The sequence below is a fragment of the Schistosoma mansoni genome, chromosome 6, assembly GCF_000237925.1.
Source record: "Schistosoma mansoni strain Puerto Rico chromosome 6, complete genome".
Classification (NCBI taxonomy): domain Eukaryota; kingdom Metazoa; phylum Platyhelminthes; class Trematoda; order Strigeidida; family Schistosomatidae; genus Schistosoma; species Schistosoma mansoni.
The window spans coordinates 7,668,430-7,684,095 of NC_031500.1; the positions used below are offsets into that span (position 1 = coordinate 7,668,430).

A 15,666-nucleotide genomic window follows, 5' to 3' on the forward strand; every position below is an offset into this window, starting at 1 on the left:
ATTCATTTAGTATTGTTTGTTTGAATCTTCGCATTGATGTTTATGACTGCAAATGGTCAGTCTCTAATTGGCATATGTGCATACTGTACGTATTGCCTCGATATAGCCTTAATTCACAAGCGAAAGGTACTGGGTTCGAGTCCCAGAGTGGACATCAACTTGAGATGCAGGTATATCCAGCTGACGAATCCCAAACAGGACGAAACGCACGTCCTGGATTCCACTGCTAGCCACTATCCATCTTTGCTTACCATGCTTGTGAATTTAGGCTATATCGAGGCAATACGCACAGTATGCACATATACCAAATAGAGACTGACCAGTTGCAGTCCTAACACATCAATGGGAAGATTCAAACAAACAATACTAAATGAATTTAAGTTGATTATGTCTTAGCATGACCAAATAAAGGTATGACATTTTTGTTAGGGCTGAGCGTCTGATAATTTCCAGGGTATAAATAAGTACAGACTCACAGTAGACCAGTTTGCATTTTGCGTGATACCTATTGTAACTAAAGAAATGCTACTCAAAATAGATCGCTTACCCTCTAGGTTACCATTGGGTACTATATGAAGAAGAGTGAGACTAACAGATTTTCCGATGGGTCTTATAATACGCAACACGCTATGTGCCTTGAAACGTCTCATGATTCTGTCGGGATTCAACTGAGACATTTTGAGTTAATTAAACAAACATTAAAGTAAGTGTTATTAAGATTTGATATTTTCATTAGATCAGAATAAGGTTTCTTCTTTAGACAAAAAGGAGAGAAAATACACAAGTGGGAACTAAATTTGTCAATCAATAAACGATGAGGACAATGTAAAAGAAAAAAATTCGATATCAAGCAGTGAACAAACGAATTAAACATACTTGGAATATTTTAAACAAAAGAAAATAGCACCATAGTTGCAAATACGCATACAACATTACGTTTCGCCTTATGTGTTTAGGAACACTGATGATATTAGCAGATAGTTAAAACTTACATTGTAATTCCTTCCGTGAAATAAAATTCTTTCTCTAATATCAAAATGGAGCAGCAATAGTGTTCTGATCGCGCCGTTAAGTATATAGAACATCAATAATTAAATAAATCTAAAAAATGAATTGCTTTATATACGTACGACTACGCTATATCTATTTGTGTGTGTGTCATTCCCAATGTAGATTTGTTTCGACGTTTAAGCTGTTTCGGCAAGAACAATTATCATTCCATAAGAATAAAAAGTTCTGAAAAAAGAAACATATTCCCTGGATTGGATAAATTTTATTTCATCACTGAATATTACTTTCAACTTTGTGTGTTGATTATTACTACATGTAACGGTCACAGCTTGTCCATTGTAACCGCCAACTTACGGAAATGAGAATTAAGATTTTTCGGTAAATATGTCAGAAAACTATCAGATAACTACTATAAATATACGTTATCAGATTTACTAGAAGAAGTCACTGTTTAACTAGATATTCTTTTGATTGTTGAGTAGCTGGAAGAAGGTTTACTGTATCACCTGACAAATAATTGAAAGCCAAAGAATCGGAGGCAGACATCAAAAGAAAGGATGGCACTTGATAACTGTTGTAAAGGAGAGCCTAGGACAGATTGGGTTGGTATCCTACACTCCACTAGGGGTAACAGGGGTACGTATGTCAGCAGATACTATCTATACGGTAAAAAGAATGTGAAATGGTTTATCAAAATACTAACGAATTACTTTTAACAACCCTAATAACTAGATGAAATATGTACGGTTATGAATGTACCTCATGAAAAGAAAAGACTTATACAACTTTTAGAAAACTTTTTGATGTTAACGTTATCATCTGATTGAACAGAGTTGTAAAACAACGAACAGATTAATTTATACAATGATTATTTATCGTCATTAATACCTACCACCATAAATTTTATGTTCACGTGATATCAAATGTACGTTTTCCAAAGACTAAAACATTCAATCAATCATGTGTTATTTATGTAGGAAGTGTAATTTTTTGATTACGTGTCGGTAGTGTTACTAGTGTGTATGATGCAACTCAGCGACACACTAACTTATTCTTCACGCAAATCAATAATCAAATACAACCAATATTTTCAGGCCTCAAAGTGTATGAATCTGTGTCTGTGCTACACACTAAATAACTGGTCATAAATATTTATATTGTAGAATGTGTTTCTCTTTATTTAACTCCATAGCATTGATTCATAATTGGTATGCATGAATATCTACTCTGACCCAATATGAAATGAAGTGATTTTTAAGTTTACTTATTTTATCGGACTCCATGTGTCTTACTTGTGATGTAGGTGAAAAGCCCATCTGCTTATCCATGAGATAGCATTCTAAACAGCGGTATACTCTACACTATGGGTAAGTTACTAGTATATGGTCGTAGACAGCCTCGTAGTATTGCTGTTATTCCATTTCCTTTGCTTTACTTGTCCATTTGTTCCATCATTTAAGTGATGTGAATTTTGGTAATATGGGTCAGTTTACAGGTTTGCGTTATTGACGATTAACAAGAAATCAAAATTGGACAGTAGTCTTTTGTGCTTTATATACACATGTTTCCATATACATGAAGTCAATTATGGTTTTGTCGATAAATAACTTCTGTGTCCATTAGGCTAAAAAAGTTATCAACTTTCATAGAGAACAGTTATCGGTAATCAGTAATAAGCTTAAAAATGAAATCGTAGGCAGTGTCATAGCGCTTGAGATTCAATAAAAATTAGTTATCACTGAGATTGAACAGTTTTTTCATAGGATATTATATATCTCTGATTTTAAAAGCAAGGATAAATATTGTTTGGATAATTTGTTATTAGCATATCGAACCGTAATAATAAAGCATAAAAGTTCAGATATTCTAGATCACATCAATTTCCCTTATAGTAACAGGGATTATTGTTAAGTCACAACGACCATAAAATGTAAATGTTTGGACTCAAATTAATTGTCAATAACTATACAATACATCGACAAATGTCTTTTACTGATATTACTTCATATCGGAACCGTTTGGTAGCGATCGTCCTAGCAAAACAGTAAAATTGATGTTGCTTTTTTGTCAGTTATTTAGATGCGTGACTAATATCAACCCTACGTTTACTGTCCGTAAGATGTCCCGGGACTGCCCTTGTGAAAACTTTACTGCCTCTCCGTTATGTCTGTGTCGCATCTGTTGTGTAATTGTTTACTATGATGTAACCTCTGTAATTCTCATAACTCAAAACAAGTACTTGGACGACGGGTGTAATGAAGATTTATTGGCTCTCCAAAATATATAATTTGAAATCACTTCATCACTAAAACTAACACACTCATTTATATATTGATTTTGCACATAATTGATGATTAGTTAATAAACACTATATAAAAGGTATGGTATATAGGGTTACTGTTAAACACATACGAAGTCCACACAGAATAATACAAAGAATATGTTGGACAGACTGGACGAATGTTCACACCTCCCATACTGAATGAGATTAAAACTTAAGTATACTGAACTGAAATAATACTACAGTGGAAAGTATAACCTCAGTATCGAACTGGCTAAAATGTTACCCTGAAAATAAAACCAATGTTAAAATGCCACATTGGGAATAAACATTGTTGTAAAATGTTTCACTGAGTTTGAAAAAACGTGAGCTTGCCTTCTTATCCAACTTATAACATTGAGATACAAATTCCTCGGAACGTGTTCAGTAAACCTGATAGGAAACCTTCTATTTGTTGTTCCTACGCACTTGTAACAACAGGTAAACTCAAATTCTTATTTGCAGATGGAAGTGACATGGAGAAGTATTGATCTATCTTTGAATGGTTTAACGAATGTTTGATGATAAATAATGAAACCGATTAAGCTTCAGAAAAGCTTCTTTTCAGCCCTGATTCCGGCATTAATTCTTCCTGAAATCTCATCTCCTTTAGACAGAGAATGGATAAGGACTGTCTTTTGCAAACAACTAGTTGTTTATGATCTTCAGGATACTTCTTTCCACATTTCATTTTTTATGAGGTTCTTCTAGATAATTTTCAATACGTTACTTATTCTGTTTTTTGGGAATATAATTCTAGCTTTATTACAGTACATTTTGATGAAACATTAAAGTACACTTGATTGAAATTGATATATGAGACAAAACAATAGGTTGGCACATTCATCTGTTCGATTCATGTTTCTATTGATACTTCGACCATGAACAAATAATATGTGAGATTATTTTAATTGTATAAGTTTATAAACAAATTACCAACTAAAAATTTATTAAATTAGAAAGTATTGAGTAATCTAAATAATTTGTACTTTAAATTATAATAACAGTTGAAAATGATAAAGCTTATTCACTATGTCTAGACAATGATCATCATATTCATCAATTGTGTCGAATTTAATTACATTCCCATTTAAATAACTTTGATTAAATTTAATTAAATGTTCATAGTTTAAAATTGTCATCTCTAAATTCCTAAATATGATGAATATTCATCTAAGTGAAGTACTGAACCATAGATTCCAGGTTTTTCAGTGGTTGTTTAACTTATGTTAGTTGGTGATATAAATGAAATCCAAAAATCTTCATAAACCTGTATTGGAGATTATTTTTGTTAAACGTTTATAAGTAGTTATGCTGCTTACAGGATGACTTCATCAGAAGGATGGCATGAAGTCAGAAATTCAATAAAAGTTCATTTCGGATATGAATTTATCGAATTTCATTGACAGAAAGATAACCTTTTAAGGTCTGGTTGAATTTCATACGCACCACTCCTAGGATGGAAGTGAAATTTTTAAAAAGTAGAAATATTTAACGTAAATAATTATTTGATAATTCCATCTGAAAGTATAATGTTCAAAAAGAACCTTCATCAAGAAACGAAATCAGTGATAACAAGGCCAAATGACAAAAATAATCTGTAATTTTCTTCATTTACCAGTAAAATTGTTACTAGAGGCTGTATTCGTCACAAACTGATTTCAGGTAATGAGACAATGTACACAGGGTGTGTGGACACCTATTTTACCACATACAACTAACAGCGATCGTGTTAGGTCAACTGACAGTACATACTTTAATTCTGACCTTCACCAATGTGATGTATAGTATGTAAATTGGTAAGAAGTTATTATAACTATCGTTTTTAAGTTGTTAGCAGCTGATGAGAATCCATGAGTTAAATGAATTTACCTTCTTCTGCTACTCTTGCTTTATTCAAATTAATTTTATGCGTTATATATAAAAATAAAAGTGAGTTAATAAAAAGATATGGAAAAACTAATACATTGTTTAAGAGCCATTCTCCTTTAACATGCAGCTAGACATGTTTATTATCGAATAACTGAAAATCACCCTTTACTATCTCACAAAGATATTGTAGAAAACAAAAATAAGCTGTATTTTCTTAAATTCACTCATTACTAGTACCCAGATTTATATTAAATTAGCCTATAAACTTATCTACTATGTCCTATCCAACCCACTTTACGCCTCTAGAATTCCTTTTCTACGTACAGTACAAGTCATAGAAATCCATACAAGTAAGTCTTATCTTTGCATGCGAAATCATTTACACCAACTCATACATTAGGTTTATCATCTGCTTAATTTCAAACTGTCACTTACGTTCTTCATTTTTGTAGTAAACCGAACAATTTCTTTTTCCATCATATTTATTATTAAATCGTTTTTCATCGATGACACTAAAATGAGTGTTTACTGTTAATGAAATCAAATCGTATTAATTTTATGTTCAAATATGAGACATATGTATTTGTGCAAGGCCAAAATAAGGAGTTAATTGAAACTATATACTTCTCTGTTCATTGAGTAATTATGTGTTTTGGATAACCAACATCATTGTCCTCACTCAACCGATGTTGAACAAATAGGAAACACTTTACTTTTATTTTGTCATAGTAGTAGTAGTAGTAGTAGTAGTAGTAGTAGTAGTAGGATTTACTACAAATTCATTCGCTGAGGTTTTACAAATACATTCGCTGAGGTTTTACAAATATATATTATTCCTATTTAATGTCTTACATCAACTCGGCGCTCAAATACTGTGAAACTATTCGCTCTAATTTAGACGAGAGTTCTTATATACGAGCTTATAATATTTTCACTTCTCAGATAATCTGCAACAGTTCCTTAATCAAATACATATAGGATTCTGTAAATCCAAAAGATAACACTAATTGTTGTTCAAACAATCAAAAAACAATAACCTTCGTTTTAATTAATTATTTAGATAACTCAATGGCGATAAATTTTCTTAGTTTTATTACTTCATTATCCAAAATTTACTTCATATTTCCATCAACTTGAAAAGATAAAATACCAGCTGAAAACCTTAGTTACTTGAATAAGCTGACTCCACTAGTAATCATAATAATAGAAATATTCCTAGTCTGGGAATTTTCGAAAACCAAATTATATATATATACCGTTAAACCATCTGTTGCATTTTGATTGGTGATAGCAGATAGATAGATAGATACGTAGATACCGAATTTGTCTTTAATCTCTCGTCAATATCAAGTTAATTTTTTAGGTGGGTGATGTACTAAAAGAAGTATTACATAGAAATGGTTAGCAAGGATTTTAGTAATTATCATACATGTCCTAACATTATTATTCTGCTTGGTTTTTGTTTTCCATTTATTTTCCGATTTGGGCAAGATATTTTCGCTAAAGAAAATAATCTTAGTTACAATATGTTGACTAGTGACATATTGGAGTATCACTGTGAGAAATAACTACCGTATGAATTATTAATGTCAAGGATATTTTCAGGTAGCCTCGAATAATTTGTATTTATTAAGTTAATTATCGTGAAATAATATTTGCTTTTTTAGACATAAATGACCTTTTCTGTGGAAGTAAAACAAATGCAACAATACGTTGCTGATGGAAATCAAAAATGTAAAATTATAAGCAAAGGTGGATAGTGGCTAGCAGTGGAATCCAGGACGCACATCACTTCGTCCTATTTGGGACTCGTCAGCTGGATGTACCTGCATCTCAGAGTTAATGTTCACTCTGAGACTTGAACCCAGTAACTTTCGCTTCAAACGCCATCGCGTTATCCACTCAGCTATTGAATCCTGATAGCCAGTTACTTGTGCAATGGGGTGAAGTTTAAATTCATTTAGTATTGTTTGTTTGAATCTTCCCATTTATGTTAAGAACTACGATTGATCTAGGCAGTACGCACAGTATTTACATATGCCAATAAGAGACTGATCAATTACAGTCCTAAACATCAATGGTAAGATTTAAACAAACAATACCAAGTGAATTTAAAAATGTGAAATGTTTTGCTTGTCTCCATAATCCTTGTACAAATGGATGCTATATAAAGGTCCTATGCTGTCTACAATGAATAATTGTTTGTCTTATGACTTTAGGAAAACATACTTAAAGTACATAGTTTGTAAAATAATATTTTTTGGGAATAACTAAACTATGAGTTTGTAAATAATTTGATTGGTTAATGTTAAAAATGAAATTATACTTGTAAAATTTCCAGCAACTGAAATCAAAATAATTTCAACCGTTTCTCTTGGCAGTTTGATTCAAAAGAATTTCAATTTTTCAAACCTCATTTTGAATTCATGAGATTTTCTTTTTTAATATCCTCCTTTAAATCGACGTTCAACCAATGTGAAACTATTTGTTCAAATTTAGAAGAAATTTCTCTTAATAGGTTATTTGGTGTTGACGAAATATATAATTTTCAGAAGGTATATTAAATACCACAGATCAGTAGATAGATTAGCTTATATTCAAATAAATATTTCAAAGGTGCTTCATCCGATTTCATCAACTCGAAAAGTTAAAAATACCAGCTGAAAACCTTAGGCATGTTGCCGATAACTTTCAAATATTAAATTATAACTATTTTCAATGTGATTCCGTTCACACTATCTCTCTATAGACAGTGATTAATATTTATAGTTTTATAACATCCTACTTTTTGTTTCGAAAATTCAAATGTTAACTTAAAACATGATTCTACATGATGTTCCATAACACCGTTTTCGCGATTTATACGACCGAAATGTAAACGAAATTGTAACTGAAGATTAAACAGTAAACTCGGTGTTATACCACGAAATTTAAAGAAATATATGAAGAACCTAATTCTGTACTTCAAATATTACGAAAGGAGTTTCGTCAGTGTCTGGATAACTGAAAATAATGTCCTTTCATTATGATAATCCTTAATAAATGTCTCAGTCTCTGAGAGAGTAAAAGTTTCACAGATTCTTCTTCTCGAATACCTTCAACTTTTAATATCACTATTACTAAACTGGTGAGCTTTCAGTCATTGCATCGTTAAACATAAAGTAGTATTACAATATACTGATTTCAGCGACTACTTGGATCATCTAAAAATACTAATATAAGTTCAGTAATTAAGCATGATATGATTTGCTATTCAATTAATCTATGAAAGACGCAAATATCTGACAATTTAAGTATTATTCATCTCGCTTTTTTGAAAGACTTTAGGTCACAAATTTTATTTGCATACTTAAAATAGATTTCCAGATATATTGGACAATATTTTGTTTAAATATTATCAATACATGATAAACATATTGACCTCAATATTGAAGTGTTATACGTATACATTCTGTTCGAGTATTTTTTGAAACATGCCAAATGCACTAATACATTTTAATCATAATTTATATAATATCAAGGTCGAGACGGAATGAAATAAAAATAAATAAAACGTTGAACAGAAATTAAAGTCAAAATAAATTGAAAAAATAAACACCGTTTTGAGGAAATATATGTGAATTCAATATGTTGTACACAAATATAAATCTACTTTTTAAACGGACAGTTGAGTAATAGATAAACTAGATTGTACTTTAAAGTACTTAAACGAACAAATAAGTACAACAGAAATAATAGTAACTGAACAATCACTAAAATGATAATGAAACTTCAGTTCCTATTAATATCGTGAAAGAGTTATTACTCAAATGCACCATGAATGTGAATTTCAAGTTCAACGGAGAAATATATAGACAAACAGATGGCATTGCAATCGGTTCACCTCTGGGCCCTGTACTGATTGATATTTTTTCTAGCCAAACTAGAAAATGGTCCACTAAAAAAGATTATTTAAAAATTCGGATTTTACTGTAGATATATGGACATGTTCATCCTCTGTAAAAATAATACATCACAGCAAGACGCTCTCAAGCAGTTTAACGAAGTGCATCCAGCCATTTTAGTTTACATCTGAAGAAGAGAGTGATGGTTGAATAGCCTTTTTGGACGTTTTCTTAACTAAGAGAGCTGATAGATCGTTAAAAAGAAACTTAAACAGAAAAAGATACTTGGTCTGGGCAGTATACGCATTTCCTTAGCTTTGTACCTCTACAGTACAAACGAAATTTGATGAAAACCCTTAGTTACCGAATACGTACTATATGTTCTGCGGATATAGTTGAAGATGAGCTAAACACCTTGCATAATACTCTTAGGGAGAACTGTTACCCTAGAAAGTTTATAATTAAATATATGATCACGACAGTGAAAATAGGCGAAATTCAAACGGTCAAGAAGAAATCCATGTTCATGAGCCCACAATTCAGAGGGGATGCGGCTAGTGATTTACTAGCTCAAAGATTATGTGGGACAATACAAAAATCTTTCAACTGCGGAGAACTACGATTAGTGTTTTCTACGCGCCCAATGGTGACACCGAAGTTAAAAAAATGAATTACCTAAAATGACCACATCATTTTGTATTTATCAGTTCGACTGCTCCTGTGGAGCAAGTTATATCGATCGAAGTTCTAGAAATTTACATTTTCGTGCTCGCGAACACCTCCCAGCGTGGCTAACACAAAGGTTTAGTGAAGAAAGTAAACAGATCGTTGTTGGTCCATTTTGTACAAACTGGTCATAGTACCAGTATAAACCAATCCTTTTCAGTTATTCATCGGGTCATCGGGCTAAGATAAGCCTTAACCTGTCTAGTTGACCTTTTAGTTTTCATTTAAAAATGTCTTAACAAGTATATGTGTGATCAGATTGTTCGAAATGTATTGTGCAAATATATCACATAATTCCGATGAACTTCGTCTTCACATTGCAATATCGAAATTTATCAAAGGGACTAATTATTTTAAACTTCCATTAAACATTTGATCGAATTGTAATTGCACTATTATCTAATCCATATTTATTCTGATCATGGATCTTAAATTTTCACTTAACATACATACAGATTCAAGTTTACATTCAATATGAGTCATACCAACATTAACAATTTTATTCTATTTGGTTTGACAATCCTAAATGTACATACATTAGGCGATGTACTTTACCATTAATCTGGTCATTTTTTCGGATTATTAGTTTGAATATATAATTGTAGAACCTGAAGAGAATTTATCGAAAAGAATATTCTTCGTTCAAATATTAGTCTTTTAGTATGATGGGGATCTTTAAACGAATACAATGATCCTCATGGTTACTCAATACGTATGTTCGTTGATTGTGTTGTCTCCGATCCGAAATCTTAATAAAATTACAATCCTCGTCTAAGGGTTAATGAATGACCGTCGGTTGTGGGGTAATCATGACTGTCAAGTGTCAAGTACTCGTATGCAAAATAAGCGTTATCATAGTAGAGATTTATAGGTTAAATGGATGTAATAGATAGTACTATATTTTATGAGTAGTATAATTTATTTGAGAATATTTATTGTTCTTCTGCACAGCATGGTCAATGCCTACTTCTAGAAGTATAGCATTCAAATCAGTGTGTACTCATCACACTTATGAACTGTCTTCACCATATTGATCCTTATGAAAAAAGCTAATCAATCACATATTCAGAAGTCAACAGAAAAAGACAATCAATTAAAGGAAAATACAAAGGTAAATGTATTATTTATAAGTAGGCAGCATATTTTCAAAAGAGATAGTAAAATAAATACTAAAATTAACATTTTAAAATAAAAAAAGACCCATCCTCTCTCACGTATAACAGAAGCTATGAGGATTCTATCTGAAGACAGTAGTTCATGAGTTTAGAAGAGATTTATAACACTCCTTTCGTTTCCTTGGCCTGATTAAGCTAACTAGACGATTTCACTGACTCTTCACATCTTTCTTCAGCACAACAGAATCTTTTTCAGATCCCTATAAAAACCTTATATTTACGACACGTTGATGTACCTGAATGCAAATACTAAAATAACAAGAAAAAATGATTCTACATAAAATCCATTTTAATTGACGGATAAAAATTATTTCGAGTAAGAGATATGATAGAAGTTGATTTTTATCATCAGTTAGTATTAACATCGAGTAAACAATAGAAAATCTTTTACTTTCATACTAATGTGATCATCAGAAAAATAAGGTAGGTCAGTTTTGCTGATACGGATAAAGATATTTGTCATACTGACTAGATGTTTTAAATTGAGTAGACAAGAATCGTTGTACCTACCATAAAAATACTTGAATAGATTATGCGGTTATTGAAGATCGTTTGTACTTTAAGGTAGCTTAAAAACAGAAAACTTATTGAACAGTCAGTTAGTTTGTTACCATCAACGTGGGAGCTGACATAATGGATTTATCCGAGCTTAGAATGGTATAATCAGAAGATAGGATTCGCTACTGACTGACACCCATTAGTATATTTTTAAGGAGTATTTTTAGGCTGGTTTAGTTATATAGTACGCAATATAAGCTAACTTGTTACTTACTGATTATTTTTGTGTTTTTTTACTATTACCATAATTAATGTATTACTCATTATTGGATAAAACATCTAAGTGTAAGTGTGATGTGTGCTGCTGGTGTCCATATATATAAGTAGTATGTATCATCATTCGAAAGTGAAATGTTTGACGGCAGAATGAGAGAGGACGAGAACAGAGAATGGTTGATGTGGAAACGAAGGAACAATCAAGTCTGAAACAATTGATTACCATTTTGCAAATGAAGTATTTACTGTATGGTTCTCAGATTTTGCTAAGTGATTCTGTAATGTATTCAAATACACTTGGTTGTACCCTCCTGTGTTCACTCCATAAATATCTTTTGGGATTTATAAGTTGCAGCGAATTGTGTCATTGTATTTAAACCGTCTTCTATGTTCTCCGAATTCAACACATATCAAAAAACGACTTCGTCTTGTCTTTCAAGTGTCCAAATGACCACAGTACTGGCTCAAGAGACAATTTTACAGTCTATGATTGCAAATTTATTTGCTTTTCAAAATTTCATTGAACGAAAACTATACTGTTATCTTTGTCGCTCTTGATTATAACTTCTGAACACTTTTTCAATCTTTATACGATAACAAATGGCGATTTCTGATCATAAAGTTAAAATTTCAAAACAAATCTGAAAATCGTCAATTGTGTAACACTCGTCAGATATTTATTATTTATCTCTGTAAAGTAATGACACTTCACGTGCTGGTATATGTTTGTGATATATACACATTTGTCTCATGTCTTACAAAATCATGTGGTTACCAGATGATGCCGAGATAAGACTTGGATAAAGCTGGTTACCAAACAAATAAACAAACTGAAACGGATGAATAGAAAACTTTTTGTTATAAGTTACTTCCATAATTTTACTTCACGTAACCCGTTGTCTGTATATACATACTTATATGCATAGGTAATTATTAGAATTACTTTTAAAAAAATTTAACAGCTTGAACAAAGCTTAGATGGTGATAAGAGTCAGACCATTTGTATCAAGGTGACTAGGGAAGCAATTTATCTGCTGTTAAAATGTATAATAATGATTTGTAGCTAATCAAACAGTGATTTAAGTCAAATATTTTTCGAGAGACACAGGCATTCACTGGATAACCAGAGAAAATTAAGGAGCGCGGATGACTTTTCCGTCCAGATTCTAAAAATTCTTGGGGGCTGCATCACACACGATTCTTCGGGAAATTTAGTGATATTCAAGCATTTATAATATATTTAGGCTACCTGGTTCGAATGCAATGGTTAACACTTTCAACTCCAGTGAGTAGGTGGTGCAAAGCACCATTGAGTAGTTCTTAAATAGCGATGAATATCTATCTAGTGCTCTTTGCTTTACAACAGTTTACCTGATGTCAGTCCATGATGAGAACAATTATCAAATTAAACTAATTATACCACCCAATTAATAGAAAGTTATTCAAATGTTCAAATATATCCTATAACAAACTGAATATTTTTACTTACATTCTCATATGAAAACTAGACTGAGATGAAAATGTAAAAATGGTTCCTAGTCGGGTGCCACGACTTCGTTGAACAAAGAACCATCAGTATGATAACGGTTCAAGTTAACTTTTCAATAAGAAGCACTTGGAAAACATTGTTAACCATATCTGTAAATGTCAATTTGTTTTTCAGTTAACGTTATCGTAATTTATTTATGTGATTTAAATGTACAATCTTTGGGAAAATAAGCTTAAGTGTATTCTCTTCTCAAGCATTATGTACGTGACTTATTGAATATTATCACTACCAATAACAAATCATGATAGATTCTTTGATATTACAGTAGTTAAACATGATTGATATAGTTATTTGGAAGTAAATATCATGTTTAGATTAATGTATTCTGATTCAGAGGTTGTATAAGATCGTGCTGACCATAAAACATAAAAATCTTGAGTTGGATTAAGTGAGAAATAATAGGAAGCAATTGGTAATTTGTTTAAAACATGAAAATATGCAATATACAACTACACTGACTTTTGATTAGGCTTAAAATGCTGAAATATCTTCTTATTTATCAAGCATTATTCATAAAAATGTTATCCATATATATTTTTTTAGCATCTGTTATCATTGCAGGATTAACAGAATACTGAGGCTGTTGAAATGATAACTCACTACCGAAACCTATCCTCGAAATCTGAACCTAATAATTTTCAAGGGATAAAACTTCTGGGTGGTTGACTGACTAGCTTTGTCAGGGACTAGAAACTGTTATTCATTCCATAAATATTCAGCCAAAATAATATGACTGAAACCGAATAAAAAAATGGAGGCTACATAATGATCATTCCCATTTATCTATTATAATAATAACAAGATGATGCGTTTGCAACTACATAATGACCTCATAAATGTATTTCATGAGCCATATAAGCCATACTTTAATAAACACTAAGTAATATCTAGTAGAAGTAAATCATTTTATCTTCATAACAAGTGAACTGTGTCACTTTTTTGATGTTTAAATATTTATAAAAAGTGCAGTTATAAAGCTGAATACTATTTATTCAAAATGGACAATCCTTTATGTTTATGATTGTTTACAAGTTGATAAATGTTAAACAGAAAATTGGTGATTTTCTTTTGTTTGAATTAATTGATAATATGTCGAATCACTTTATTGTTCACAATTGATTGAACACCTCCAACCACCATCTTATCTCAACATAGTGCACTCAGTGTCGAGCCATCTAGACTAATGGCCACATTGCAACTTGATCGATAGCATTCGATCTGCACGAGGAAGGACTTGACACACATGACATTGATCACCACCCAGTGATCAAACAATTGTGATTACATCTCAGCCCTACAGGAGGTCGGTCGCAGCCCCGACAGCTCAGTGGTAACGTCCCTGACTGTGAATCAAAGTGATACGGAATCAAATCCGTTAGGGAGCACCAGTCCCCTCAAGATTACAGGTACACCTTGCTGATGAGTGCCAAGTAGCACGAAACCCAGGTCCAGGGTTTACTGTTGACCACCTCCAACCACCGTCTTATCTCAGTTCATTGTTATTTTGCTATGGATGAATTAAGCACATTCTCATTTGCTGAATTTTTTTTTATATGAAATTACTGGTTAATAAATTCAATAAGAATGCTATACTTTAATTAAATTGGCAAAAAATATTTGTGTATTCGAGCAAGGTTATCTGGAAAATTTAGTTAAAAGTTTTGCCATAAGTCATAATGGTTAATCAAATTCATGTACAAACGGTATTTAATGCACTATCATTTGAAACTGGTGATATTCAATGAGTTATTTTCAGTTCCTTGTTTCGTATGCTTTATGATTTCGTTACTGTTGCTGAATTTCAGTTTACTTATATATCTTAATTTTATAATGTCAACGGTTGTTCAATGTTATTCGGTATAACTTTATATAATCTTATTTCTTAATGCTACAAAGGTTAATTTTAATTCCTCCTTCAATCATAACATACGAAATGAACAGAAAAATTGAATACAAATTATTACTAAGACACAATTTACAGAATAATATCACCGGCAATGGTGTTTTTTGATAAGAAAAAACTAAAACTGACTATAGTAATGTGAATGATCGGAACGTTAACCAATCTACAGCAGGTAATAAAATCATGAATGTTATCAACCCCTCGTTTAATTGAACTTGGCAAGATACTAATGCATTCATTAGATTAATCACATTCTTTCTGAATGGGAAGTATGACGGATTTAGAAATTGTTTATTTGAGAGGTTAGTGGAGGTTAATTTAATTTGTGGATGGCTTTCATCTGGACCTAGATCATTTAGGTGTTTTGTGATAGCCAGAAAACACTCGACACATGTTTTAATCTAAATGGACGGTCATTTCTAGGAGGTTCCACGACAGGATGGAACGTCTGC

At 31.7% G+C, this 15,666-nt stretch overlaps 2 protein-coding genes and 1 non-coding gene across 3 annotated transcripts; all 3 read left to right on the top strand.

Moving 5' to 3' along the window:
* Window positions 1–82: 82 nt before the first annotated feature.
* Window positions 83–154, top strand: Smp_tRNA_00649_Pseudo_TTG.1.1. The gene has a single exon. It is a non-coding gene (tRNA).
* Window positions 155–3,064: 2,910 nt separating this feature from the next.
* Smp_202990 (uncharacterized protein) lies at window positions 3,065–3,298 on the top strand (the record flags this gene model as incomplete). The annotated part of the gene is made up of 1 exon (XM_018798141.1): window positions 3,065–3,298. The coding sequence occupies one exon, from the start codon at window positions 3,065–3,067 to the stop codon at window positions 3,296–3,298; it is 234 nt and encodes a 77-aa protein (XP_018653113.1).
* An 11,705-nt stretch (window positions 3,299–15,003) lies between these two features.
* Window positions 15,004–15,174, top strand: Smp_203000 (uncharacterized protein; the record flags this gene model as incomplete). The annotated part of the gene is made up of 1 exon (XM_018798143.1): window positions 15,004–15,174. One exon carries the CDS (start codon window positions 15,004–15,006, stop codon window positions 15,172–15,174), a length of 171 nt encoding a protein of 56 aa, XP_018653114.1.
* Between the last annotated feature and the right edge of the window lie 492 nt (window positions 15,175–15,666).